This window comes from Gorilla gorilla, chromosome 11, assembly GCF_029281585.2.
Source record: "Gorilla gorilla gorilla isolate KB3781 chromosome 11, NHGRI_mGorGor1-v2.1_pri, whole genome shotgun sequence".
Classification (NCBI taxonomy): Eukaryota; Metazoa; Chordata; class Mammalia; order Primates; family Hominidae; genus Gorilla; species Gorilla gorilla.
This window is the reverse complement of record NC_073235.2, coordinates 103,343,259-103,370,967: the sequence shown is the minus strand read 5'-3', so window position 1 is coordinate 103,370,967 and position 27,709 is coordinate 103,343,259. Positions and strand designations below refer to the sequence as shown.

Here is a 27,709-nt window from a genome sequence, read left to right as displayed (position 1 = left end):
GTACCATTTAGTTACATTTTAAAATGTCCCAATGGTTCATGAAAGCCTCTGGACACATTTGATGTTCTGTCACAAGCACACAAACAAGTAAGCTTTTCTCAAGTCATTGACTCTGAACCTGTCCCTCACTGAATCAGAACCTGAAAACCCCAGTCCACACCTGAATTGTCTGTCCTCACTCCGTTATCTTCCCCGAAATACCATTTGAATATCATTATCTAGACTCAGAAACGAGAGTGAAGTTTCTGTGGAATTCCACCATGAAAGTTCCATTGCATTTGGGCTCCACCTTGAAAACATTACTGTTCCCAGTATGCATCCTCACCTTCCTCCTCAAGTCATAGAGTCTCTGATCTGTAGTGGTTTTCTGGCCACCTGGAATAAAATCTACATTTCCCAGCTCCCCTTGCAGTTAGGTGTGGCATGCGACCATGTTCCAAACAAAGAGATGGAGGAAGGCATGTGCAATGTACATGCCTCCCTTTAAGGACTGGGAAGTGTCCTTAAAGGGAGGGGGCACACCCTTCTTCATCACCTTATTTTCTCGGCTGTCTGGAATGTGGATGTAACAGCTAGAGCTTCCGTGGCCATTGTGGACCAAATGTGCCCTCCAGGAAGCAATGCATGATGGAGTGACTAGATATAAGAAGGCTGGATCCTAAACACACAGAATGCCATAGAAGTCCGGGACTGCCCACTTCTAGACTTTTTGAATGTGAGAAACTTCTGTCTTTTCCACTCCTTGGAACCAAAGATAATTTCAGCTCATACAAGTAATGTTTCCCAAAGAAAGTTGATTTTTCCAGAGCAAACCAGTGGCAAGGAAAAAAAATTAGATCCTTCATTAAGATTTTTACAAAGGTACTTTTAATTCTACAACCTTAGGGAGAGACCGGCCAGCCCTGTTTACCTTGATGGTGAAGATTACAGGTTCCAGATCTTCATAGGTGAGCTTTATCTTTTCAGTTGCTCGTTTTGCCTGTACGTCTGTTTCTGCAACCACAGCACAGATGATCTGGCCCACATAGACTACCTATGGAAAGTACACACATGAAGCAGATACAAAATTCTGGGTGGGAATAGGCTTAGTTCAACCTTAGCAGTGGCTGCTGTCTTAGATGTCGCTGTTTAGCAATAGTAACCACATTGGAGTCGCATTTGACTACATCTGCTTGGCTAAAAATTAAAAAAAAATATATTTTTTGAGACAGAGTCTCATTCTGTTGCCCAGGCTGGAGTGCAGTGGTGCCATCTTGGCTCACTGCAGCCTCTGCCTCCCAGGTTCAAATGATTCTCTTGCCTCATCCTCCTGAGTAGCTGGGATTACAGGTGCGTGCCACCAGGCCCGGCTAATTTTTGTATTTTTAGTAGAGATGGGATTTCATCATGTTGGCCAGGCTGGTCTTGAACTCCTGGACTCAACTGATCCATCCACCTCAGCCTCCCAAAGTGCTGGGATTACAGGCGTGAGCCACCATGCTTGGCTAAAAAATATGTTTAATGAAAAAATAATTTAAATAATACAGACAGTTCCATTGGCCATGTAACTCAGTGAACGTAAGGCTCAGAGTGGATGTGAGGTTGGCCATAACCTGAATCTACCATGTCTTCTGTCCAGCTTGGTTGACACGTGTTGCCTTCATGACATTTTAGAGTTTAAAGATAAACAAAGTTTTTGTATAATGTGGCTCCTGTTGTGGACTGACTTGTGTTCCTAAAAATTCATATGGACTCAAGAGCACACAGTGGCAGAACTAGGACTTGTTGCTTTTCTGTAATACATTTCCTTTTACTATGTTATTTCCTGACTCCAGACTAGTAGGGCTGAATAAAGGCAGGGTAGAGAGGTGCCAGAAGGCTCGGTGCTTCCACCTCCCAAAGGCAGGAAGAGCTGGGAGCTGAACAGCTGGCAGGAGGGGTACCTTGGTGATTGTCTACACAGAATCATCTAGGAGAGCATGTCCCAGACGTACCTTATCTACAGCCAGCAATTTGTCACCTTCAGCGCCATTGGTGCCTGGAATGTCTTCAGCTGTTATCACATCAACCACTTCGGGTAGTTCAAGGGCCTTGGACACATCAATTGATCTAAACAAAGAGATATTTAAGAAGTAGAAATAATTCTGGGCAGGGTGGTGGATGCCTGTAATCTCAGTACTTTGGGTGGTCAAGAAGGGAGAGATTGCTTGATGCCAGGAATTTGAGACCAGCCTGGGCAACATAGCAAGACTCTGTCTCAACAAAAAAAATTATAAAAATTAGCCAGGTGTGGTGGAGGCGCATGTCTGTAGTCCCAGCTACTCAGGAGGCTGAGGTAGGAGGATGGCTTGAGCCCAGGAGTTCAAGGCTGCAGTGAGCTATGACGGTGCCTCTGCCCCCAGCCTGGATGACAGAGCCAGACTCTGTCTCTAAATTAAAAAAAGAGGAAGTAGAAATCAGCAAGCTTTGAGGGCCCTAAATTTGAGGGAGGGATAGAACATGGTTGAAAATCAGAATATATGACAACAAATCCAGCTTAGGTCCTGACCAATCAGAACAGACCTGCCAAGGAGTAGGGTCCAAGAGACTCCCGCTGGGCCAGGAGACAACACTTTAGCTGTTGGGGGTTGGGAGGTGGAGAAGGGATAGTGTGGCCTTGGCAAGGGGCATTCTTGAAGGTTGGGACAGGGGCCATTCATTCTTGGGCATGAAGTGGGTATTTCACCACCACCTCAATACCAGCTCTCTATCAGGGTTGTGCCTTTGAGTCATGTCTGAGGCTGTAGCAGGGAGCTGAGGTTTTGTGAGGTTAGGAGGGAAACAAAGGGCTTGTAACTGTGATTTTTCTTTCTTTTTTGAGACAGAGTCTTACTTTGCTGCCCAGGCTGGAGTGCAGTAGTTCGATCTTGGCTCACTGCAAACTCCACCTCCCAAGCTCAAGTGATTCTCCTGCCTCAGCCTCCTGAGTAGCTGGGATTGCAGGTGTGTGCCACCATGCCCAGCTAATTTTTGTGTTTTTAGTAGAGACAGGGTTTCACCATGTTGGCCAGGCTGGTCTTGAACTCCTGACCTCAGGTGATCTGCCCGCCTTGGCCTCCCAAAGTGTTGGGATTACAGATGTGAGCCACTGAGCCCAGCCAGTGATTTTTATTCTCTCTCCATGATGTTCATTTCTAGATGCTCTCCCTTCCTCCTGGAGCTGGCAACCTTTTCTTTATTCTTTCCATTTTAGGTCCTTTAAGTTCAGGACATGGCAGGAGCATGGGCGCATTCCTCTGAGGAGTCCCCAAGTGTGCTTTTAAAAGGCTCTTGAAAGCTCTTCGTTTACTTACATGATTTTTGCATGAGCCCTGCTACTGGTCACCAAAGCCATGAAAAGTTCTTTATCCACCATGGGAATGTCATCACAAAACATGGCTTCCCCAGTGGCATGTTTAAGAGCTGACAGGTGCATGATAGGGCGTCCAACTGGGTCTTGGAGAGGCTGGTGAGGATCCACACTCTACAGAGGAAGACAAGAGTTGCCTCAGAAGCCTTTAATTTTCAGAAGTGGCCTGGCCTATCACCAACACTCCTGAGCTAGGATTGAGAAATTGGACGGTCACCCTCGGGTGACAAACACTGGAGTGGGCCAGATGATGAGTGTGACACATTGATGATGCCACTAGAACAGTGAATTGTCATTTCAGTTATGTGGCAATAAATGGCGAAGTAGGTGAAGGGGCACCCCAGCTTCTCCTGCTGGCATTTTCTTTTCCCTAGTGGTGCTCTCAGGGGTCTCGCTGTCCTGCCTCCTCACCTTTCCAATGATCAGTCTGTCCACGGGTACTGTCCTCATGATGATGGGGGGTAAAGTGATACAGTTCCCAAGGTGGGATGCCAAAATCCAAGCCAGAAGCCCAAGTATGGACTTGTTTGGGGTCTCTGGCACAGGGTTTGGGGGATGGCAACAGAGTCCCCCCAGATCCAGAATAAGGTGTCCTGGCTGCCCTTGGGAGTGGCACAAAAACATCACTAGGCTGTAAGGAGGTGGAGATAGTGTTTATTCTGGAGCTCCTCTCAGGGAAGCTCTGTGTGTGTGTGTGCGTGTGTGTGTGCATGTATGTGGAGGTGGGGTGGGAGAGGCGTTGTGCTGTAGCAAGAATCCATAATTTCTAAACTGTCCTGCCAGAAGGGTGAGTTCAGTTACTTGCAGGGCATTTGTTTGCTGACTGGAGATTAAACATTTGCAATCAGAGCTGGGGGCTGAACCTTCTGGCTCGGTTGCTCTTCTGAGTAAATATCAAACAAATGCCCAAAGAATATCACTTTGAAGAGACTATAATGATTAGACCGTAGATTAGCTAGACGGTTCAGCCTTGAGCTCATCTAGCAGCAGCTTGGGCCTGACCTCAGATTCCAGCGTCTCCCTGACGCGGACTAAGCAAAGAGCCACGACTAGAACGTCAGACCTGAAACCACAGCTCTGAAAAGCTTGCTCGCTCAGCACAGCTCTAGTTTGCAGGTTTCAGTTAAATCAAACTCACTGACCTGGTACGTTTGGACTCCCTGGGGTATTGTGACTGGGAAATCTTCGAGAGCACTTAGGAATTGGTCTGAAATTTCAGAATGATGACGGCTGTCCTGAAAGATGATTCAAAACAATAAAGATAAGCTGGTTAGCTACAGTTAAACTGGGCTTTGGTTTACGTGAAACTGACTTGGCTAATGTATCCAGCATAGTGTGCATAACCACGATCCATACTACCTGCCCCGGCTTCATGTTTTATGAACGTTTCTTGTTCCCCTCCTCCCTCCACATAATGAGGACCTGGACTGACTGCTTGGAATCTGATCCTCAAGCCACCCTGAGGAGGCAGAGGCCTGCCAGAGAGTGGGGGTAGAGGCAGGAGGAGAAGCAAGGAAAATGGGCTAGATAAGCCATCCCAGAATAAGCAGGTATCCATTGCACACAAAAGGACTCAAAGCCAGATTGCTTTTCGCAGGAACTCAACTCTCCTGGGAGAGCGGTAGAGGTGGGGAGGGTGCTCTGGGTGTCACTGAAACTTGTCAAGTGTCTTGATTTAGAAATTAAATGGCAGCAAGGATTATCCTGGTGAGTGTGGTTGATGAGGGTCTTCATCTGAGTCTGTGAAAATCAGATACCTTAGAACAGCAGGCTCTTGGGGTGAGCTGTGGTTGGGGAACAGGGAATACAAGGTAGGGTGAGTTGTAATCATGGTCAGGGGAGGGGTGGAGAGATAGAGAGAAGGAGAGAGAGAAAGAAAGAGAGAGAGATAATATATTTTGCTTTGCTTAGCTTATTCCAAAAGTTTACAATCAGAAGAATCTAGAAAGCTATTTAAACATTAGCATACACATCAGTTTTTGGTGTGTGTGTGTGTTTTTTTTTTTCATACAGGCTCTTGCTCTGTCGCCCAGGCTAGAGTGCAGTGGTACAAACATGGGTCACTGCGGCCTCGACCTTCCAAGCTTAAGAGATCCTTTCTCTTCAGCCTCCAAGTAGCTGAGTCTACAGATATGTGCTACCACGGCCAGCTAATTTTTCTATTTCTTATAAAGATGGGATTTCCCCATGTTCCCCAGACTGGTCTCCAACTACTGGGCCCAAGCCTCCCTTGGCCTCCCAAAGTGCTGGGATTACAGGTGTGAGCCACCATGCCTGGGCAGTTTTGGTTGTTTTGAAAAATAAAATATTATTTTATGTTTTAGATTGATCATAAAATTACAGAAGAGGCAAAACGAATCTCTAGTGCCAGCAAAGTGATTGGTGGTTGCCTGGGCCAGGGGCAAGATGGTGACACAAGGGGGCATAGGATACTTTTTGGGATAATGGAAAATTTGAGGTGGTAGCTACACAGATATACACATTTGTCAACATGCGCTGAATTTAAATAGGTGCATTTTATGATGTGTAAATTACACTTCAGTAAAGTTGATTTTAAAAGAAAAAACTGCACACTGGCAGCAGGGACACCACAGTGTTTCAGTGTTCAGGGCACGCAGTCAACATTTGCAGACTGCAGAGAGTCTGGCGCCATGAGCCTCATGTAGCCCCTCAGGGCTGGATTCCAGGAGGAGGGCCGGCTGGGAACTGACAAGGTGACTCAGAGCAGGTGACAGGTAACAGCACAGGCTGTGCACAAGACAATTTGCCAAAGTGATGGGAAAGCTGTGAGCTTATGGGTGCAAGGAACACATAAGAGCCAGATGCTATGGGTCAAATTGTGTCTATTCTAAATATCTGTGTTGAAGTCCCAGCACTCCAGCCCCAGTTCTTCAGAATGTGGCCTTATCCAAATAAGGCAGGGCCTTTACTGCAGAGGTAATCAAGTTAAAATGAGCTACTTAAGATGGGCCTAATCCCATATGACTGATGTCCTTGTGAGAAGGGGAAATTTGGACACACATGTACCCACAGAACTTCATATGAAGACAGATCAGGGTGATGCTTCTAGAAGCCAAGGAGTGCCCAAGATTGCCAGCAAACCAGCAGGAGCTAGAGGAAAGGCAGGGGGCAGAGTCCCCTGCACAGCACTCAGAGGGAACCAGGCCTGCTGACGCCTCCAGAACTGTGAGGGAACATGTTTCTATTGTTCAGGCCAGGCAGGCTGTGCTACTTTGTTTCAGCAGCCCCAGCCAGCGAATACACCAGAGCACCCACAGGCACAGAGACTAGCTTCACCAGCTTCTTCAGTTCCTGCAGAACCTCTAGGTAGAATTTGAAGAGGAAGCTGACGACTAGGGTCCTCTTGAATTCCACCCGGCCACCCGGGGCTGAGCCTGGGAGCGAGACTTCATCCAGAAGCAGCCTGCAAGCCTCATCCAGCATCAGCTCATTCCAGCACCTGGGAGGGTCAAAGGCAGGAAGGAATTGGTGAGAGGGCAGTTTCTAGCATGGCATGATGTGGGATAGTGACCTTTTAGAGACCCCAGAGTTTCCTTGGAAACTCAGAGATCACCTAATCAAGCTGCTTAGGGAAACCAAGGCCTGGGGAGGCTGCATTAAGTGGCCCAAGGGTCATGGCAGGGTGAGAATGGGACCTGCAACTTAAACATGAACATGTTCCACAGCCAGACATGCTAGAATCAAGAATTAAATAAGCAGAGCAGGCCGGGAATGACGGCTCACGCCTGTAATCCTAGCACTTTGGGAGGCCAAGGCAGCTGGATAGTTTGAGCCCAGTAGTTTGAAACCAGAATGGGCAACATGGTGAAACCCCATCTCTACTAAAAACACAAAAATTAGCTGGGTGTGGTGGCACACACCTGTAATTCCAGCTACTTGGGAGGCTGAGCACAAAAATCACTTTGAACCCAGGAGGTGGAGGGTGCAGTGAAGCCGAGATTGCACCGCTGCACTCCATCCTGGGTGCCAGAGTGAGACTTCATCTCAAAAACAACAACAACAAAACAGACCACTAGGGCCAATTCCATTGTGAACTGAACGGGACTCAGACTTGGAGACTGACTTCACTGAGGAAGAAATAGAGTGCACTTAATGGTGGGAGCATTAGGTGCCGCTTGGACACTGCCCAGGGTGGGTTTGCTAGACTTTTTTTTTTTTTTGAAACACAGCCTTGCTCTGTCACCTAGGTTGGAGTGTAGTGGCATGATCGCTACTCACTGCAGCCTCAACCTCCAGGGCTCAAGTGATCCTCTTGTCTCAGCCTCCTGAGGAGCTGGGACTACAGGTGCATGCTACCATGCCCAGCTAATTAAAAAAAAAAAAAAAAAAATATATATATATATAGTAGAGATAGGGTCTCGTTTTGTTGCCCAGGCTGGTTTTGAATTCCTAAGCTCAAGCAATCCTCCTGCCTTGGCCTCCCACATTGCTGGGATTATAGGCATAAGCCATGGCACCAGGATGGCTAGGCTGTCGATCTGTGTAAGAGAACGAGGGCAGATGGGAAAAAATCACCTGCTGGCTGAACTCAGGCCAGGTCACTTTTGTTGTATACCTCATCCAAAGACTGGCATCCAATTAATCAAAGTCAAATAAGGTTTAATTCATTTAGCAAAATGACAGAAAGAACAGGCAGTGATTTTCATGTAAGAATTTCCATCTTCCCAGGGCTTTACTGACGCTTGCCAGAGACAGATCTCCACTTGTTTTATTTAACAGCAAGCTTCCCCCTCAGGGTGCGGGCTCTTGGCTTACCTCCCAAGGAGCTGCTGGCAGGATCTGTGTGCACTGATGGTGGCAGCCCCCACCCCTCCATAGGCGATGCTCAGGTCCTCAATGCTGTCTGTGCCTTCTTTGAGAAGGACTCGCATGCCGGCATTCATGTGGGGCAAGGCGTTTTGCTGGCATTGAGCCTGTCGGAAGGCTGACACAAATTCCCACTGTGGAGACAAAAACCATTTGGGGTTATCTGATATGTCAAAACTAAGAACAGGGGTTATCTGATATGTCAAAACTAAGAACATGGTTTATGCTTCTTGTTGCCACTAATTAATCACTTAGACACAATTTAACAAGACACCAAAGACAGTTGGCACAATTAGAGGACACCTTGGCTGACTTCTTGTTCAAAGTGAGAACAGCGTCCTCCCCAAGGCCCACTCTCAAGGCCTCGGACACCCTCAAGGAACAGGGACCACCGCGCACTCTCCCTTGGAGGCCAGGATGCCTCTGCACGGGATGCTGTGGGAACTCACGCCTGGACACCCGTCCATGTGCTGGCATTGCCAGGGGCCATTCCCTCCAGTTTTCAGACACCTTTTCCCCATGAGGTTGGAGGAGCCCTCCTAATGCAGGGGCTTTTAAAGGTGATTTGCTAAAAGTGCAAAGGAGACCCACGACATTGCTTGGCTTGTAGAAATGATTGCTTTTCCACTTGGCAAAGCACAGAAAGGAGCCGAGCAAAGCTTTCCAACAGTGGCTAGGGAATCTTGTGTCAGGAGGAAGAGTCAAAGGTGATGGCTGTCCCAGCTGACCCCTTGGCACCATGACCTTTGGTGAGCCAAGGTGGGGTCCATGAAGATGGCCTGTGCCCCTTTGTGCATTTCCATCTGTGCCGCCACCAAGGGTGCACATGTTTGAGTGGGCTTGTTTTTCCGTCTGCTGCCTTTTCATGGATTTAAATGGGAACACATTTCAAAGTTTCCATTCCAAAGGAAAAACTAATGAAGATCACACATGGCTGAAAGCATAACTTATGACTCCCTCCATAACCAGGCCGCCCCCTGGCTTTTGGTGCTATTAATTAATCACACAGACACAATCTAACAAGACACCTGGCACAGTCAGAGCTGTGCTGGTTGGAATGTAGGCATGGTTGTAGGAGGCAGGGGTGCCCCAAAGGAGCCCCCCACTGTTGATCTCTGCCTGGTCTCTCCCTGCTGCTGGGCCGGTGAGCTGATCTATTGCCTTGGCTGGAGCCAGGGCTGTGCTCCAGGTGGAGATGGCTATGGCTGAGCTGGGAAAGCAGAGACCTTCAGCCAATGGTAACGACCAATGCCCCTGTAGAAGAATATTACTGCTACTATAGCAGAAGGCCCCGGATGGGGAGTGGGCCATCCTCATCCTGGTGCCCCAGAGTCTTGGCTGCTCCTCTCTGGGACTTCGGGGGCTGAGCTAGGGTGTGTGTGTGTGTGGGTGGGTGTGTGTTGCATTGCCTCTCTCCGGGAAGACTATCCTCTTAGATTCAGGTACAGCTTTGGCAGAGGCACAGGGAGCAGGCAGTGAGGACAGAAGGTCAACTCCACAGCTGGCTGGGTGGCTACATCAGCCGCAGGGATTCTGAGTTAGCGAACAACTAGAGGCCCTCCTGCGCCCACGAACTATTGGCTAGAGTGGGGTGTGGGACAGCTGAGCCCTAGCCCCCATCTCCCTGTGGGTCAGTTAGAGACACTCCATTTGACAGCCTGAGAGCTTGAACTCGTGGCCATGAGGGGTGTGGTGGTGTGACCACAGGCCCTCAGCAGGCTCCACCCTGCAGCTAGAACAACAGCTCCACATCCACACCCGGAGCTGCCTGCTCTTGGCTGTCGGAGGGCCTTGGTGCTAGCCCAATCCGCAGTTGGACAGGAAACAGGTTTGCAGGGCAGAGTTATTTTCTTTCCATCTGTTTTTAGATTTCTAAAGATGACTGGACTCAGTTATGAAAAAGGAAAAACCACCCTTAAAAGCAACCAGTGGAATTCTGACCTTTTGAGAGTGCGGGATATGCACAGATTCCAAAATTTCCTCTGGCTTAAGGTCTGCACTTGCCAACCCAGCAAGAAAATGTTCATTTAGAGGAATCCGCCGCATACCTTCTGTGGAAGAGAATGATATTTCTGCACAGTCACAACAAGGAGAGCAAGATTATTCTGTTCTTTTAAATGTCAGCAGTGGAGAAGGAAAGGCCAGCTTCCTCTACACAGAGCAAGGCTGAGGTCTGAGTCCACGGCAAAGTCACAGGGTCCCATCATGGGGTCCCAGGTGGTGGCACCGTAATGACATTACTATTTTCTCATCAGCATATGTGCTATGTGAACTGGGGTCTCTTCTGCCTTGAAGGCTCACTGGGCCTGTGGTTAACTACATAGAACCTGTTCAGTGCTTATGATCACTTGTTAAGTCAACAACTTTAAGCCAACACACGGTTTGTTTGCACTTTTAACTATTCAATTCAGTTCAAGCCACTGACTTTGCCTTTTGTTCTTCCTGCTGTTGTCAGCTCTTGAGACAGACACTTACACCTTTAAAACGAAGTGAAAAATTCTGAAACCTCCTTCCAGCCCAGTTGCCCCCTCTTGGTGACCACAACTGTGCCCTCTGGCCCACAGGAGTGCAGTGAGGAGATCAAACTATGGCCTGGGGACTGTGACATGCGTTTGATCCCTGGCACAGTGAGCGCTGTGCTGGTTGGAATGTAGGTATGCTTGTGAGGAAGCAGGGTGCCCCAAAGGAGGCTCCCACGGTTGATCTCTGCATGGCCCCTCCCTGTTGCTGGGCCAGCGAGCTGATCTACTGCCTTTGCTGGAGCCAGGGCTGTGCTCTGGGTGGAGATGGCTCTAGCTGAGCTGGGAAAGCAGACCTTCAGCCAATGGTAATGACCAACGCCCCAGCACAGCCTGGCATGTAGTTGCATCCAGTCAAGGGGGTATCAGTATCTGGGGGGCAGTTGGGGGCAGTGTGAGTGTGCTGGGTGCTGGGGGAGATGAAAGGGAGGTTTAGGGGCAGCCACCGCAAGGGAAAGTTCCTCTTAGCTAGCAATTAAAATCAATCACTGCCTACCCCTTCCCAGGGGCCCACCACGACCTGTGTGGATGTCCACTGTGTGTCTTCACCAGCCTTGTAGCTTCTTACACAGCAACTGGGGGGTGGGGAGGCAACTTTGAGCGCACTGTGTGGGGGCCTTGGACTGTGTGTTGGCGGAGGGAGCCCATGATGAGAATGGGGGAGCAGGAGCAGTCCCTTGGCCCACAGGGAGAGTGCGCACTGCAACCTCGCCCTCAGCTTAGCCTCTGCACGTCACCTCTGGTGTTTACTGGTCAAGCAAGACACGTGGGCGAACATGTGAGCTAACTGAGTGTGTGGTCCCAGGTTGTGTGCGTGTGTGGTGTCAGAAGGAAACACCAGCTGCCTTTTGGATCAGTGCACCTTCCCTCATGAGCTGGGCTCCCCATGGTGAATTGAGAACCAGAGACTTGGGCTCTGACTTAAAGCAATTCCTTAAAAGAATAAATAGAAAAGACAAAAGATCTCTAGGTGCTGTTCAGAGTGTTTGGAAGCAGCTTACCTGCTGAAATCAGATTGAGGGTAGCATTGCCCACAGCAAGAATTGGATTCAGGTCCGAATAGCAATGCCGGCTTATCACATGCCCCCCTAAGGACTAAGGAGAGAGAGTTACAGCTCAGTCATTCTATCTCTCAGCTTCTCTACCCCGAAGGCACCTGCTGATGGTCCTCTTAGTGGCCATGAAAGGGTCAAGAGGAATCTCAGTCAGTTCAGTCTTTCTCTCTTTTGCAGAGGGTGTGGGTTCATCTTGTCAGGGAGGGCCCCTCCCACTGGCTTCTTTGGATGGGAAGAGGACTCGAGGGTGCCTAGCACTTACCTAACACCGGTGTGTTCCACGCGCTGTCTAACCCCTGACACAACAACCCAGTGAGGTGGGTGTCGTTATCCCTATTTTACAGATGAAGACACTGAGGTACAGAGAAATTATGAAACTTGACCAATGTCCCCAGCTAGGAAGGGGCAGGCCTGGGATTCAGATTCAAGCAGGGAGGCTCAGCAGGAGTGAGCCACCCCACTCAGCCCTGGCCACAGTGAAGATGGCCATGGTGTTGGCTACAGAGGTGCCATCTTGCCTTGGTGCAAAGGGTCTCAGCCTCATCTCTTGTGGGCTTGTGAAATGGCCAGACTTCACATGGGCTGTGTCAGTGTTCTGAGGCATCCACACAGTTGGACAGAGAATTGCCTTTTCACTCTTTTTTGGGAGCCCTCACTCAGATCTGATGGAGCCTGTAGCATTTCAGAACTTGGGAGGGAAATGACTGGCCATTGAACTCAAGATTCTCCTCCCAGCATAGGGAAGGAATCTACGGTGATCTCCTGGTTGCCGCGGTCTGGACTGGAACACAGGTGAGGACAGGGAATCCCCATTCCTTTATGAGCAGTTCCATTTTACATTTTTTTTTGTTTCCCTTGAGCTGAAATCTGGCTCCCTGGACCCTCATCTGTCAGTTATTCTTCTACTCTCTGCTCATATGTAATAACACATCAGACCTCAGGAGTCTAGACATAGTCCAAGGCAGCTCTCATGTTCCCTTTGCCTGTCCTCCCACCCCTAGTCCTCTTTTTGGGGTGGTTTCCAACCCCTCATTCTCCTGCCACCTTCTCCTCACCAGTGTACCTCGTCAGAGTTCTTGACTGGGGAGAGAACATTTTGAAATCACTTGAGAGCTGTTTTAAAGGAAACATGCCGTCCCTGGTTTTCCATATCCCAAAGATTTCTGCTATACAATTGAGGGTATGCAGGGGAAGGAGCATATGTGTTTCAAAACCTAACTGTTTCTCTTTTCCTTTCTTTTGAGATCAAAATCAACCAGATCTTCAAGTATGCCTCCCAGATCTGACCATCTTTCTCCAGCTGTGTTTTGAACAGCCCAGAGTAGAGAAGGCTACCCTCCTTGTTTTAGATACTCTATTTTGTTAATGCAGCCTAAGACTAAACTAAGTTCTTGGACAAGCTTATCATGAAACTAGCAAAACCATAGCATCCTTTTCTCACCTGTGATGCTGCTTAGCCACTCTTTTGAGCTTGACTTATCGTTCTTCCTCTTCTTCTTTTCTTTTTTTTTTTTTTTTTTGAGATAAAGTCTTGCTCTGTTGCCCAGACTGGAGTGCAGTGTCATGATCTCCGCTCACTGCAACCTCTACCTCCTGGGTTCAAGCAATCCTCCCACCTCAGCCTCCCAAGTAGCTGGAATTACAGACATGCACCACCATGCCCAGCTATTTTTTGTATTTTTAGTAGAGACAGGTTTCACCATGTTGGCCAGGCTGGTCTCGAGCTCCTGACCTCAAGAGATCCACCCGCCTTGGTCTCCCAAAGTGCTGGGATTACAGGTGTGAGCCACTGCTCCCGGCCTATAGTTGTTTCTTAAATATTTTTATTAAATAATGCTTATTAATTTTAAACATTTACTGCGCCTGTTGCTTCAACCTGCTGAGACCTTTTTGCATACGGATTCTGCCAATGCATATCTCAACAATTCAGTGAGGTTCAGAAATAGGTGCGGTGTGCCCAGTGGTTGAAACCAGGGAACATACCGCCATATTCTGGATCTGCTGGCCTGCCAGACTCCTCAGGTGCTTCAGGAGGGCTCGGTACGTCTGTGTTTTCTCCTCTGGGAGCTCAGCTACCCTCTCAGCCAAGATGTCCTGCATCTGGGCCAGGCTGCAGCCAGCGCCTATTGTCAGTCCTGGAAAGCAACTTGTTTTTACTGGTGACATAAGAGGGGCAGCTGAATTGTAATCATGGCACCAGGACCTCAGTGTTTGGCCAGTGCAGTGAGTATCCACATTGGCTCACAGAGAGTTGCTGGGAACTCAAAAACAGCACAGATGCCCCACTCCCAGATCAATTCAATTAGAATCTCTGCTGCTTTTTTTTTTTTTTTTTTTTTTGAGACAGAGTTTTACTCTATTGCCCAGGCTGGAGTGCAGTGTTGCAATCTTGGCTCACTGCAACCTCCATCTCCCAGGTTTAAGCAATTCTCATGCCACAGCCTCCCAAGTAGCCGGGATTACAGGCACCTGCCATAGTCCTGGCTAATTTTTTTTTTTTTTTTTTTTTTTTTAGACAGAGTTTCACTCTTGTTGCCCAGACTGGAGTGCAATGGCGTGATCTTGGCTCACCTCAACCTCCACCTCCCAGGTTCAAGCGATTCTCCTGCCTCAGCCTCCTAAGTAGCTGGGATTACAGGCATGTGCCACCATGTCTGGCTAATTTTGTATTTTTAGTAAAGATGGGGTTTCTCCATATTGGTCAGGCTGATCTCAAACTCCTGACCTCAGGTGATCCTCCCACCTCGGCCTCCCAAAGTGCTGGGATTACAGGGGTGAGCCACCTGCCCAGCCTAATTTTGTATTTTTAATAGAGACGGTATTTCACCATGTTGGCTAGGCTGGTCTCGAACTCCTGACCTCAAGTGATCTTCCTGCCTTGGCCTCCCAAAGTGCTGAGATTACAGGCGTGAGCCACTGCGCCCAGCCTGGATCTCTGCAGATTTTTAAAAGGCTTCAAGGTGTTTTTACACAGCCAGAGTCAGATCTCCTGGGCTGGTCCACATTCTTCTTTTGACAGACACAAGGAAATAGAGGCTAGAGAGAAGGAATGACAGCAAAAACTTGCAGGTGGCAGCCTTACTAGAATTTTCCATGACCTCCTCCTGACTGATTGTGGTGAAGCTATGCAAAGTTGCTTTGTGATTAAGGGGGATAAATCGAATGGCATTAAAATAAGGCAAAGGTCATTAAATTCCCCAGGTTGTTGTCTAAAATCTGTAATGCTTGGATTTCAGGTTTTGCACCCGATACTCAAAATCTTCAACAATCAGTTTTGTGAGGGGCACTGGTCAATTGGCCCATGCAAGGAGCTGCCCCAGCCATTTATGTTGAGCGTTACTGGGTATGAGGAAGTTGGGGGCTCCTAGGAAGGGTCCAGGGAAGTAATGGGAGAGCATCTAGCGATCGAAGTAATGTTATTTGCTAACTGGCAAGGAAATAATTCAAAATTTCAACCAACTTTGGAGCCATAAGTTGTGAGGATTGGCAGGATATTAGCATGAGCTTTAGGGTTTTTCTTCAGTAAGGATGAAAGGGTTCAAATCAGTCTTAAAAAGTGAAGTAGTCACCCAAACCCCCAGGAGATGAGTTAGGCAGCCTTTTAAAATTAATCCTTCACACCCCGGGGTTTGCAGAATGAAACGCTAACGTAGAGTGATTTGACATTACTAGCTGGGCTGGTTCTAATTGCAGTTAGACTGTTTTTATCAGGTTGGGCTTTGATTTATCTCTTGTTGACTAATCTTTGAGAATATTTCACCCTCCTACATAGCTGTATTTTATCAATATTAAGAATGTACTTGGCATGACACCTCCCCCACCTTGCCAGCATACTCATGCAACACCCTGCTGCCTCAGTAATCTCAGCTAATTTAGTTGATGAGGGAACCATGAGCTGCTCCTTGTTATCCTTATGGTAAACAAATCTAAACTATCCCTCCCCGCTGGAATGTCTCAGCCTGGAGTTCTCACCCTGTTTCTGTTTTAGCGTCTCCTAAAATGTACTCTGTAACAGGGGATCTAATTTCATCCCAGACCCATCAGTGATGGTCTGTTGCTTCCTTATCACAGGTTTCAATGGAGCCTGTTTTTTAACTTCTGGAAGGTCCTGGCCTGCCTTATCTTTGCAGGAGTACTAGGAAAATCAAGCTTTTTTTTTTTTTTTTTTTTTTTTTTTTTCAGTCATACAATTCCTTCTCCCTAAGGAGAAGACCCAGAGCCTTATTAGTGGAGGAGAAACCAGAAACAAAAAGACATAATTATTATTAAGGTCAGAAGCATCACATAGACCAGCATCACCACCTCTTATTTGACACAGATGGAAAAGGGCAGTTCAACCCCAGTGGGGATTGAAGTATCCCTGTCTGCTCTATTGCCTGAATCCTCATAAGAGTTCAAACACAGTTTGAAGCCAAATAATTCCATTTCCATTGCACACATCACCACGTCACCTCATGCTAGGCACGACACACCTTCTGCCAGGCTATACTGAGAACATTCTACTTAATGTGGTTCTATTCATATTTTATTCCATCTCTGGTCACAAAATCTAGGTTTCTTCCAATCCAAGTGAAAAGAACTTCAACTTTGACTCTCAGAAAGGGCATTTCAGTGGAACTCTATGCTTTTCAGAGTTCATGGGTCTATGAGGCAAACACGCAATGACTTTCTGGAGCACTCACTATACTAAAGATTTTGAGAAAACAAATGTATACTGAGCCAAACATGTAGGTGATATGATTGAACATGCAAACCTTAAACAAATGTTTAAATCAAAATTACAGCTGTGCAAAAATGTATTTCCTGGGTGTGCTAGTGGGGAACACATCTGGCTCCAGTACATCCCACCCCCGCCAGTGTCCTTCACTCATATGGGACTTAGGAAAAGTTCGAGAATCATGGAAACTTTCCTGCAAGCCACTAGAGGGTACTCATGCTTTAATTTTAAGAGCCCTAAAGGAAGGCGCATTGTTTGTTTTAGCTCTGCTTTGTAGAGACCAAACTGAGCAGTTAACTCACATAGCTAATTGGACAGGCTGTGGGGTGGACCTGAGGGGTGGAATGGCAGTAACAAAAAGAGTGTTGGCCAGGCACAGTGGCTCACGCCTGTAATCCCAGCAGTGTAGGAGGATTACCTGAGGTCAGGAGTCTGAGACCAGCCTGGCCAACATGGTGAAACCCCATGTCTACTAAAAATACAAAAATTAGCTGGGCATGATGGTGGGCACCTGTAATCCCAGCTACTTGGGAGGCTGAGACAGGAGAGTCACGTGAACCCGGGAGGTGGAGGTTGCAGTGAGCTGAGATGGCACCACTGCACCCCAGCCTGGGCAACAGAGTGAGACTCCATCTCAAAAACAAAAAAACAACAAAACAAAACAAAACAAAAGAGTGCTGAATTGGGAGTGGGAGACCTTGTAACCTCACCTCCAGCCAGACTAGGGACCTTAGGCTAGTCTACTTTCCTTTTGCATCTTGGCTTCCTCATTTGTAAGATGAGAGACTTGGATTATATTGGGAATTAAATTAGGCTCTGAAGAGCCCTCTCAGGGACAGATAAGGGTGGCTCAGAGACAGGGAGGGATGGTGAAAAGTCTTTCTCCTCCTTCAAACAGATCAGTTTATTTTCATCTTCTTATTTAATATTTGTGTGAGGACAGGGTTGTGGCGCTAAAGAGAAGTTTGCAGATGCGGCTAAATGATGCCTGGGGTAGGGTTGGCCCAGGGCCTCCTGCCGTCACCTCTGCTTAGACAGGTGGTCTACGTGTCCAGCTGTCCATTCTGCCATTCCCTCTCCCTCTCCTTTCCCTTCTGCCCACACCAAGATTTCAGGTAAATCTAAGCACATTCCTGGGGGTTTTTCTAAATGGCATTAAGTTTTGCTACCTGAATTGTCCCGAGGCTGAAGCTGTGAAACCTTGGTGCTGAGCAAAACCAGGAAGGATCCCTTCCCTTGCAAACAGGTGGGGTCAGGCCGGGGAAGATCCGGCTTCCTGATGTGCGGTGCAATCTAGTTTGGCTGGTGATGATTAGCGGCCAGGAAGGTGGGACTTCCGGATGGCAGCGATGCCACCATGGCGGATCCCTTCCCGTCCCCCACTGGCCCTCACTGAGCCACCACAAACGCATGGTGACCTATAGCTCAATCCTGACAAAAGCTTTCAGTTCAGTCGCTCTGCCTGTTTCCTACGTTAAGAAAGTCATCATTACACTGCGTCCCATTGCATTCAAGTTCCTGTCCTGCTCATTCATTTTTTTTCTGTTAATTCGTTGATCAGCCACTGACTGAGTGCTTATATTGCATGCACAGGACTAGGAGCTCGGGGGATGAAGAAAGGAGTAAAATAAGGTTCCTTTTACAAAGGGTTTGCCATGCATCTCAAATGCCAAGTCTTATGTGTTTACTTCCTCCTTTGTGAGTTCCGCCTTGCCTGATATAGTACTCCGAACTACTCATTTAAGAAATGAAGAATAACTGGAAATTTACAGGAGAAGACAAACAGATGAGGAGGTTCTGAGTTGTTTGGCAAGTGTTAGTTTAGTGCAGGGATCGCCTCATTGACATCCTACTAAAAACACCAGGAACTCACCATCACTTGTTTTTGTCACCATACTCAGCTCAGAGATCCTTGCAGGAGAGAGGAGAACTGGATGAAAATGTCCTTGAGATTTCATTGCAGGTCCTGAAGAGTAGAGGCAGGAAAGGGACAGTTATTTTAGAGACAATTAGGAAAGAGAAAATGCCTTTTTGCACGCATTGATATTTTCTTTTTTTTAAGTGGAGACGGGGTTTTGCCATGTTGGCCAGGCTGGTCTCAAACTCCTGACCTCAGGTGATCTGCCCACCTCGGACTCCCAAAGTGTTGGGATTACAGGTGTGAGCCACTGCTCCAGGCCTTGAAATTTTCTTATAAGAGATTCAGATACATTAGAGATTGACAGTAAATGTGTACAGATGTGAAAGCAGTGGTTGTATACCCCTGCCAAGTAAATTTATATATGTATGTATCTATTTATGCACTATGTCCATATAAAAATTGGAAATAGAAAGGATAAGATGCCTTTTTTTTTTTTTTTTTTGAGACAGTCTCTGTCGCCCAGGCTGGAGTGCAATGGTGCAATCTCGGCTCACTGCAACCTCTGCCTCCCAGGCTCAAGCGATTCTCCTGCCTCAGCCTCCCAAGTAACTGGGATTACAGGCACATACCACTGCACCCAGCTAATTTTGTATTTTTAGTAGAGACGAGGTTTCTCCATGTTGGTCAGGCTGGTCTTGAACTCCTGACTTCAGGTGATCCACCCACCTTGGTCTCCCAAAGTGCTGGGATTACAAGTGTGAACCACCATGCCCAGCCAAGATGCTCTTAAAACACTCCTGCACATAGTTACCAGGAGACATATAGAAGAATATTTGTAATGCCAAAACAAGCTGTTCTCCAGCAATATAATGGATGTCAAATAGTTCCATGTTCATATGATGGAATACAGCATAGCTACATGCAACAATATGGATGCATCTCAGGTCAAGTATGTTGAAAAAAAAGCAAATTGCAGAAGAATAATACCCTGGGATTCTTATTATTATTGGGAATGGGAGACATTGTAACCTGACCAGAGGTCAGGACTCTCCCTCCAGTCCATTTATGTGAAGTTCAGAAATATGCAAAGCTAAACAACATATTGTTTAAGGATTCAAATATATGTGGTAAAATTATAAAAATAAGGAAGAGAATGACCAACACAATGTTCAGGCTAGTGAGTACCTTCGAGGAGGAAGGGAAGGAAAGGGGATGTGGCTTGAGAGGGCCCACAGGGGTCTTCAAAGTTCTTGGTAAAGTTTGTGTTCTTAAAGTGGATGTGGGTGGTAACTGAGTGTGCACTGTATTGTTAATATCCCTATACATATTTTATAAAATTCTTACTATATTCATTCAATATTTAACAAAAACAAAAACAAAAAAGACAAAGTAAATGATAAAAAACCCTCTAGGCCGGGCGTGGTGGCTCATGCTTGCAATTCCAGCACTTTGGGAGGCCGAGGCTGGTGGATCACCTGAGGTCAGAAGTTTGAGATCAGCCTGGCCAACATGGTGAAACCCCGTCTCTACTAAAAATACAAAAAAGGCTGGCGTGGTGGCTCATGCTTGTAATCCCAGCACTTCGGGAGGCCAAAGTGGGTGGATCATGAGGTCAAGAGATCTAGACCATCCTGGCCAACATGGTGAAACCCGTCTCTAGTAAAAATACAAAAATTAGCTGGATGTGGTGGCATGCACCTGTAGTCCCAGCTACTTGGGAGGCTGAGGCAGGAGATTTGCTTGAACTTGGGAGGCGGAGGTTGCAGTGAGCTGAGATCGCACCACTGCACTCCAGCCTGGGTGACAAGAGTGAAACTCCATCTCAAAAAAAACCAAACAAACCAAAAAACCCCACAAAAAACCCTCTAATACTTTCCTCCCACATCTCTGGGGTCCAGGGTATATGCACATCCAACTTTGGAGACCACTAGCTTTATTATAAAGGATGAAGTTTTCATCCCTAAAAAGTAGTTTCTGTAGACTGAGAACAGAGTAAGGGACAGGAAGTTCAGCCCAGCATTAAGGGTGGAATGAGAACTGGGTAATCACTTACCCAGTGAGGTGTTGCCCAGAATGAGAGGGGCTTCAGGGTGTTTCACTTTCAGCTCCAGGAGATCCTTGAGGGTCCCAGGGGAGATCCAGGTAACTCTCTCTCCATAGAAGGTCAGCGTTTGTTTTTCTGGATTCTCTGCCATCCTCTAAGGGCAAATGACAAGTATGTGTGCCCGTGTGCATGCCTGTCCTTCCAGCTTATCCAAGTCCCCAGGTGGAGATGTGTTCCTCTACAGAGATGTCAGGGGTTCTGGGGTGTACTTGCCCAAAAAGATACTCACTATACCATTGGCTAATGCCTGAATTTTCATAATTGGATGGCTTTCTGGGGACAAGTAACAATATAAACTGGCACCTGTTATTGACCATTCAGTGTGGATTAATTTAGCATAATTTAGTCTTATGGCTTTAAAAATCATAATTACACTAATGCTCCTAAATTAATATCTTCAGCCTGGCTTTTTCCTCTGAAATCCAAGCTCATATCTGAATGAGTACTCGATGTTACCTCTTAGATGTGTAATAGGCATCTCAAATTTAATATGTCTCTTGGACTGGCTTAGAGCTATAAAGGTAAAAAATTAATATGTCAAAAACTGAGCTCCTCATATCTAATCCCCTTCCAAGCCCCCAAAGAGAAACCTCCAAAAGGAAAACTCCCCTGTTCCTCCAGAGGTCTTCCCCATCTCTGTAAATGGCCATTCCATGCTCCCAGCTGTCCAAAGCCCTGGAGTCAGCCTTGATGCCTCTCTCTCTTCCACCCTCACAGCTCATCCACCAGCAAATCTTACTGGCTTTTCTACCAAAATACATCCCGAATCTACTCGCTTCTCACTCCTTCCACCCGAGCAGACTGGCGCAGCCACCACTATCTCTCAGGATGGCGTTAGTCCCCTGACAAGGTTCATGCTCCTTCCTTTTCCCTCTGCAGGCCATTCTCAATACAGCAGCCAGAATGATCCTGTTACCACTTCAACTGGAGCACGCCCCTCCTCTATATAGCCTGTTAGCTTCTCACCCCACACATAGTAAAAGCCGAGCAGCATGAAGTCCAGCATGGTCTGCCCCTGACAGCTCCTTGGCCTTTCCCTCGCTCACTCTGCCCCAGCCAGGCTGGATCATGCTCTGACTCTGATCAGGCCTGGTGTTCTCCTGCCCTTGGGGCCTTTGCATTTGCTGTTCCAATGGCCTGGATTGCTCGTCTCCCTCTTCGGCTGGGAGGGCTGACTCCCTCACTTCCTTCCAGACTTTGTTCACATGTTGTACTCTCAGAGTTTTCTTTGGGCAGGATATCTAAAATTGCAACTCCAAGCATCCTATCCTTCTCTGCTTTATTTTTTTCTCCTTAATACTTCTCAATCGCTAACAGACTATATCCTTTCAAAAATTATTTATTATTTTTTGGGAGGACAGGGCCTCACTCTGCTACCCAGGCTGGAGTGCAGTGGCACGATCTCGGCTCACTGCAGCCTTGACCTCCCAGGCTCAAGCAATCCTCCCAACTCAGCCTCCGAAGTGGCTGGGATGACAGGTGAGTGCCACCACAGCTGGCTAATTTTTTGTAGAGACTGGGTTTTGCCATTTCTGTCTGGTCTCTAACTCTTGGGCCCAAACCATCTCCCTGCCTTAGCCTCCCAAAGTGCTGGGATTACAGGTATCAGCCACCGCACCCGGCCACACTATATCTTTTATCTATTATTTTGCTTATTATCTGCCTCTCTCACCAGATTACAAGCTCCTTGAGGGCGGTGTTTTGTTAGTTTTGTTCCCTGCTATATATTCAGTACCTAGAACAGCGTCTGGCATGTTGCTGGATGGATAAATACTGGTTGAATGAATAAACAAACACATTAGAACCCCTTCAGAAACAGGTGTTTGATAGAATAGGACTGCTGGATTTCTGCAAAGAAACATGCTGATGGGAGGAAGGCTGAAAGGTAGGGGCGTCTCCTGGAAGTGTTCCTTGGGGTCAATGTACTGGAATGGGCCAGAAGACCAAGGAGAAGCTTAGCAGTGCTGTGTCTCCTGGACAGCCACTAGTGACACATTCCAAATGACAATGATGAGAGTAATGAAGAAATCATTTACAAAATCACCACAGCGGAGGCTTCAGGGAATGTGCCAGGGATCAGGGAGGGCGTGGTGGGGAGGGAAGCAGTCATCTTCATCTGATCGAACATTTCCACAATTTGACAGTTTCACGGGAAGGAAAATGGAGGCTTTATAAAACCGAGTTTATAACCAATGATATTTAAATGAGTACGTAAAATATCCAGCTCATCTTACCAAGAGTTCTGGGGGAAATATGAGCTCCTGGGTTGGGTCCAAGGAATGAAACTCCTCTTTCGCAAATAACTTCGTGCAAATCTTTATAAAAGGAAGAAACAGATGGCTCTGTCAGCCCAGCTCAATTGGAAACAGCCTTGTAATTCTTTATAGGAATTAGGCAACATGAACGTAGTGATAACTCTCCTAGTCTCCCTGGACAGGGAAATAGTTCAAACCAAATAATTTAAAATGGGAATCTTGTTTTAAGAGAAATACTGATTTGCCACTAATGGAACACTGAAGAAAAGAGTATTGTATGAAATACTACAAAGAGTATTCTGGAAAACACCAAGACAGTCTATGAAAAACTATGAGAGGTTAAATAAATTAGTGAAATCCTCTCCATTGTGCCCCACATGCCCACGCATAAACACACACACACACACACACAATTTGACTTTAATAACAATAGTTAACGTTTATTAAGTGCTTGCATTCTAAATGCTTTTACATGTAATTTATTTAATCTTCACAATAATTGAATAAAGAAAGTAAATTATCTCAATTTTACCCTCTAGGAAACCAAAGCACAGTGAAAAGTTACCCAAACTGTAATTATGTCTGAATCAGATCTGTGTTAGCTTTGGAAAACACTTCTTGCCAGAAGAACATTCCTGAAGAGGTAAGGAAATCTGGGAGAGAACCGTGGAGCACAGAGGTGGATGTGAGTGTGCTGGAGAAGAGAATATATAGGCATGAAAGGTAGACAGATCAGGGTTCACTCACTCTGAGGTCAGCACTCTAACCTTTCCAATGGAAAGGTCCTTAACCTCTCTAAGGATTAAATGAAAATAACCCATATTTTGAAGGGTAATTGTGATAATAGGTAAAATGACCTGATATTTGTCCAACACTTCCCCTCTTTTTCTATCTCTCTGAGGTTTTCCCAGGCTCCAGAAAAAAATAAAAACACTTGTAATTCTTCCTTGATAAGGTTCTTAGTAGGGCCACAGGTTAGGCATTTCAGGACCACATCTGAATGATCTGTTTTTGTGTTAGTTGGCATTAGAAGTATAGGCAGTGCCTGAGGGCAATAATGTGGTATATATCTAAAACTAGAAATAAGTTTGTGCTGGGGAATTAAAATATAAAACAAACATAATAAATGAACGCTGAGAAATGAAAAGTTTTCTTAAACAGATCCCAGGCCAAGACTTAACGGCTACCCAAGTGGGAGATCTTAACACCACTTAAAGAAAAGGGGGAGCCGCTCGGGCAGACACCTGGCCTCACGCAGGTCCAGTCTGGTGGAAGAGAAGGGTCTTCTATGACGCTGCCTGTTAAGGCTATGCAATTGCTCTGTGTCCACGCTCACCAAGCAATCTTCTCATTGTAATTTGGCTTCCTAGTGTGTTTTTCTATAGGGAAAGGATCTGTGGCTCAGTGATGGCAAGATCCACTTTATAATTGTGTTTCTCTTCATAAATGAATATGGGGCTCATTCCAGTTTAAATGTCATGGTCTTTTGAGTTTGGTTAAAGTGAGTCAGGTGGTCTCTAGAGCCCAGTCATTGCCCAAATAGAATTCCTGAGACCACAAAACAGAATTGACTTTAGGATAAATATTGACCCCAGCAAGGCACTGATATCTGTGAAGCGGTTGTGAGGGGTGGAGCCCCCTCCCTTGGGCAGCATTCCTCTGTGTCACGGCACACTTTCTTTAGACCCAATTAAGGTGACGGTGGGAGCCAAGAATGGGAAAAAGGTATGTGTGAAAGATAGAAACACGCGGGTTTGTCTATGGTCGCTCTCAGATTTCCTCGCTTACTGGGAGCTGATTCTGTATTTTATCCTGTATTTCAAGTTCTCTAAGTAATATCTTTAAGAATTTGGCAGTGCCGTTTTTTTCCTGGAAAGGAGCATCTCTCAGGGAACAAAGCCAGAGACCGGAATGTTTAAGGCTGGACTTCCTGGCTGCGGGGCCACTGACTCGTGTGTGACTGTGGACGCTCCTCAGCCCTCTGGGACTGCAGCGCCCTCTGTCTACAAAGGAGGAGACATGACAGAAGACGGCTCTGCAGGGGCAAGTACAGAATCCACTTCCACCTGAGAATGCGACCCATCCGGAGTGGGCGGAAGTGCTTTGTTTCCGGTCTGAGTGTTTTTGTCTTTCTGTTGTTCCAGCCTTTCTGACTACGAAGGGGAAAATCGGAGTGTGGGCTTTGATCACCACTTTCCGCAGCTCCCAGAGGAAAAGAGCTTTATTTGCACATGCGCTTCGGACAGCTGTAAGCAGAGAATGACCATGAAAATAAGCAAGCACAGTTTCAACACTGGGTCTGCATTAAGCAAGACTCACAGTGAGCAGACAAAACAAACAAAAGGACTCACTTCATTTTTCTTGCCAAGTGGGGAAGAGTCATTTTCTCCCCAATCCAAGCAGCATTTTCCCGTTCCCTTATGTTGACAGCTATTTGACTCCTAAGAAGGTGAAATGCCTTAGATTAAAAACTTTTGAGTAGGTAAATGGGAATGTGCCCTGAAAGGCTGGCAATTTAAATGAGACTTCAGACTTTTTAAGCCACTGTTGGTGGTTTCTATTGGAACACGGATAATCACAAGGTCTTTCTTCTTTTGCTTATTTTTAAGAATAATACATATAAAGCATATAAGATACATAATTTGATAGGTAATATACAAAATATATAATATAAAATGATAATATAGAACATCGAGAGGTGTAAAAGAAATAAACTATCATTACCCTATTCCACTGATAATGTTTCACATTTGGGATTGTATTAGTACATTTATATAGTACATAGTATGTGAACATTTTTGTTCATTACACGTACAGCTTTGTGTACATATATGAATTTTTAGGTTAATTCCTAGTGGAAAATTAATTGATAGATGCTTTACAGGGTAATAATAATTTATAAGAAGAAAAAAGAAAACCATTTTAGAAACCAGATCTCCCAGACATTTGGGATGTGGATGGAACTGTCTGGGGATGAGTTGACAATGAGTTTTAAAGCAGGTTTCCATTTGCTGGCTCTTTCACTTCCCATTTCTTCCACACTTACCTCTTGTGTCTTCTTCCTTGAGTAAGTTCTCCTAAGTTCCTAGCATAATACTTTCTTCCAGACACTTCAGTTCTTTGTCTCTACTTAAATGTCTTGAGCTGCAATCTTTCCAATTTTATCCAAGGAGCAAAAACAGCTGGGCCAAGCAAGCAGCACCTGTCTTACTCAAAGCTCTCAGAGCTTCCACGGTGCACCATGAACCAATAATGGAAAAAGCCAGTCATCTCTTGGCCCACTCGATATTAGCCTTGTGTATTCCCTCTGAGACTGGGTTGCTTCACCCACTAAAGTCCCATAAGACATGCTGGCTACCAGGTTGGGTGGCCGACCACATTTTTGCCTTTATCCCCAGAGTCTGTGTGCCTGGAAAGGTAGATAATAACATCTGTATCCACAGGCAAAGATGCTTCCTTTAGCTTTTTTCGTTTGTATTTCACAAGTGCTTTTTCACTCTACACCAGCCATTTGCTGGGCTTACAAGCTATTTCATTTACTTCTCAGCGTGTTAACTTTGGCTCCCTCACGTGGCAGTAGACGTCTGGGAAATGCATGCACAGGTGACCTGCCTGGACATGGGACACACCTCCTGGTCTACTTCTGGGCCCACCTCTACGATTTGTGGAGCCTCAGCAAAGAGTGCAAACAAAGGCCCCCAGCCTGGTGCCTGCTGGCCTTCTCCTCTACCCTGGCTGTGTTCTGTGCTGTGAGGAGCCTGAGCACTGCAGCCTGAACAGCCAAGCTCAGTCTACTCCCTCCACAAACACCTGCTCCTTGGCCACCCTCTGACCTAGGGGTGCAGACCCTGCTGTTATGATCTGCCCTAGACGGACTCAGATAAGAGGCTTATGTGTGGTCTAACAGTGGGGTCAAGGCCATCCATGGAGAATGATCTAGAAAAGGGGTGAGGTTTCAGGTGGGCAAGTCATCCTGGTGCCATGAACTCCCGAGAATCGCCCTCTAAAGTATGGGTCCCCCTTTTTTGGGCCTAAGGGGTGTACTGCCCACATTCATCCTGCCCTCAGCAGAGAACCACCAGATGTGCCTGTCTGGTCTCCCTGTCAAACACTATTCACATGTCAATGACGTCCTCAATGATAGCAGTAACTATCTGTGGAACTCTTACTAAGTGCCAAGCAAGACTTATGTGATTTTCTCAAGAGCCCAGTGAAGAATCCCCATTTTGTAGGGGAAACTACCTGTGCTCTTGTACTTGGAGGGAATTTTGGGTTCCACTCTATATATTCAGCTTCTTGTCTGCTCACACCTTCTCAGCTGGTTGGATTCTGGAACTGACCTTGCCTCACCAAAGCAAACTCCATCCCCTTGCATCCTTTGTCCCTTTGGGTTTGCTGATGCCCTCTGACTTGCCTGTCCAGATGCTTTGCTGAACTAGTTACAGAAAATGTCTGGACAGCTGGTTGGATACCTGATTTCCCTCTGTGGTTTTGATTGGACAACATCAAAGGTGTCACAACGTTCTGCCAGTCCTCAACAAAAAGCTAAAGCTCCAGTGAGTTGGTTGGAGCTAACTCAGTAGGTCTCCCTGACAGTCTGTTGAGATGGTCTAAAAAATTTTAATTCCTCTGTCCCTGGCCTTGATCAGTGGTCATTGTCATTCTTGCTGCATAAGGTGTCCCCACAGTCACCTACTCACCATGCAGAAAGTCCTTCCACGCTCAAGTATTGGCCAATACCCAGTGCAGCGGCATAGATTACCTAATCAATCAGAGAAGAAGCATGATTGTTAGCAGGCTTTGTATTTACTGGCTTCTTTTGTCTTTTGAAAGTTAAATAGAGCTAGCTTTTTTTTTTTTAAAGGGGTCTCACAGTGTTGCCCAGGCTGTATTCAAACTCCTGGTCTCCTACCTCAGCCTCTTGAGTAGCTTGGGCTACAGGTGTGCAGCACTGTGCATAGTTCCCAACTTTTTTTAAAAGGATATTTTAACATCTGCCAAGCG

The 27,709-nt window shown here is 46.5% G+C and overlaps 1 protein-coding gene across 1 annotated transcript in view; it reads right to left on the bottom strand.

Annotated features, from left to right (window-relative positions):
- The window catches only part of LOC101136449 (aldehyde oxidase 2), an 82,377-nt gene that overhangs the window by 42,386 nt on the left and 12,282 nt on the right, over positions 1-27,709 (bottom strand). Inside the window, exons 6-19 of the mRNA XM_055380217.2 lie at positions 27,406-27,467; positions 25,057-25,146; positions 22,685-22,765; positions 20,400-20,544; positions 18,359-18,451; positions 13,752-13,903; positions 11,715-11,808; positions 10,136-10,245; positions 8,144-8,328; positions 6,644-6,827; positions 4,510-4,602; positions 3,312-3,481; positions 1,974-2,088; positions 911-1,033 (exon numbers count right to left, since the gene is read on the bottom strand). Coding sequence (XP_055236192.2) covers positions 911-1,033; positions 1,974-2,088; positions 3,312-3,481; positions 4,510-4,602; positions 6,644-6,827; positions 8,144-8,328; positions 10,136-10,245; positions 11,715-11,808; positions 13,752-13,903; positions 18,359-18,451; positions 20,400-20,544; positions 22,685-22,765; positions 25,057-25,146; positions 27,406-27,467 — 1,697 coding nt within the window. The remainder of the gene's footprint in view (positions 1-910; positions 1,034-1,973; positions 2,089-3,311; positions 3,482-4,509; positions 4,603-6,643; positions 6,828-8,143; positions 8,329-10,135; positions 10,246-11,714; positions 11,809-13,751; positions 13,904-18,358; positions 18,452-20,399; positions 20,545-22,684; positions 22,766-25,056; positions 25,147-27,405; positions 27,468-27,709) is intronic.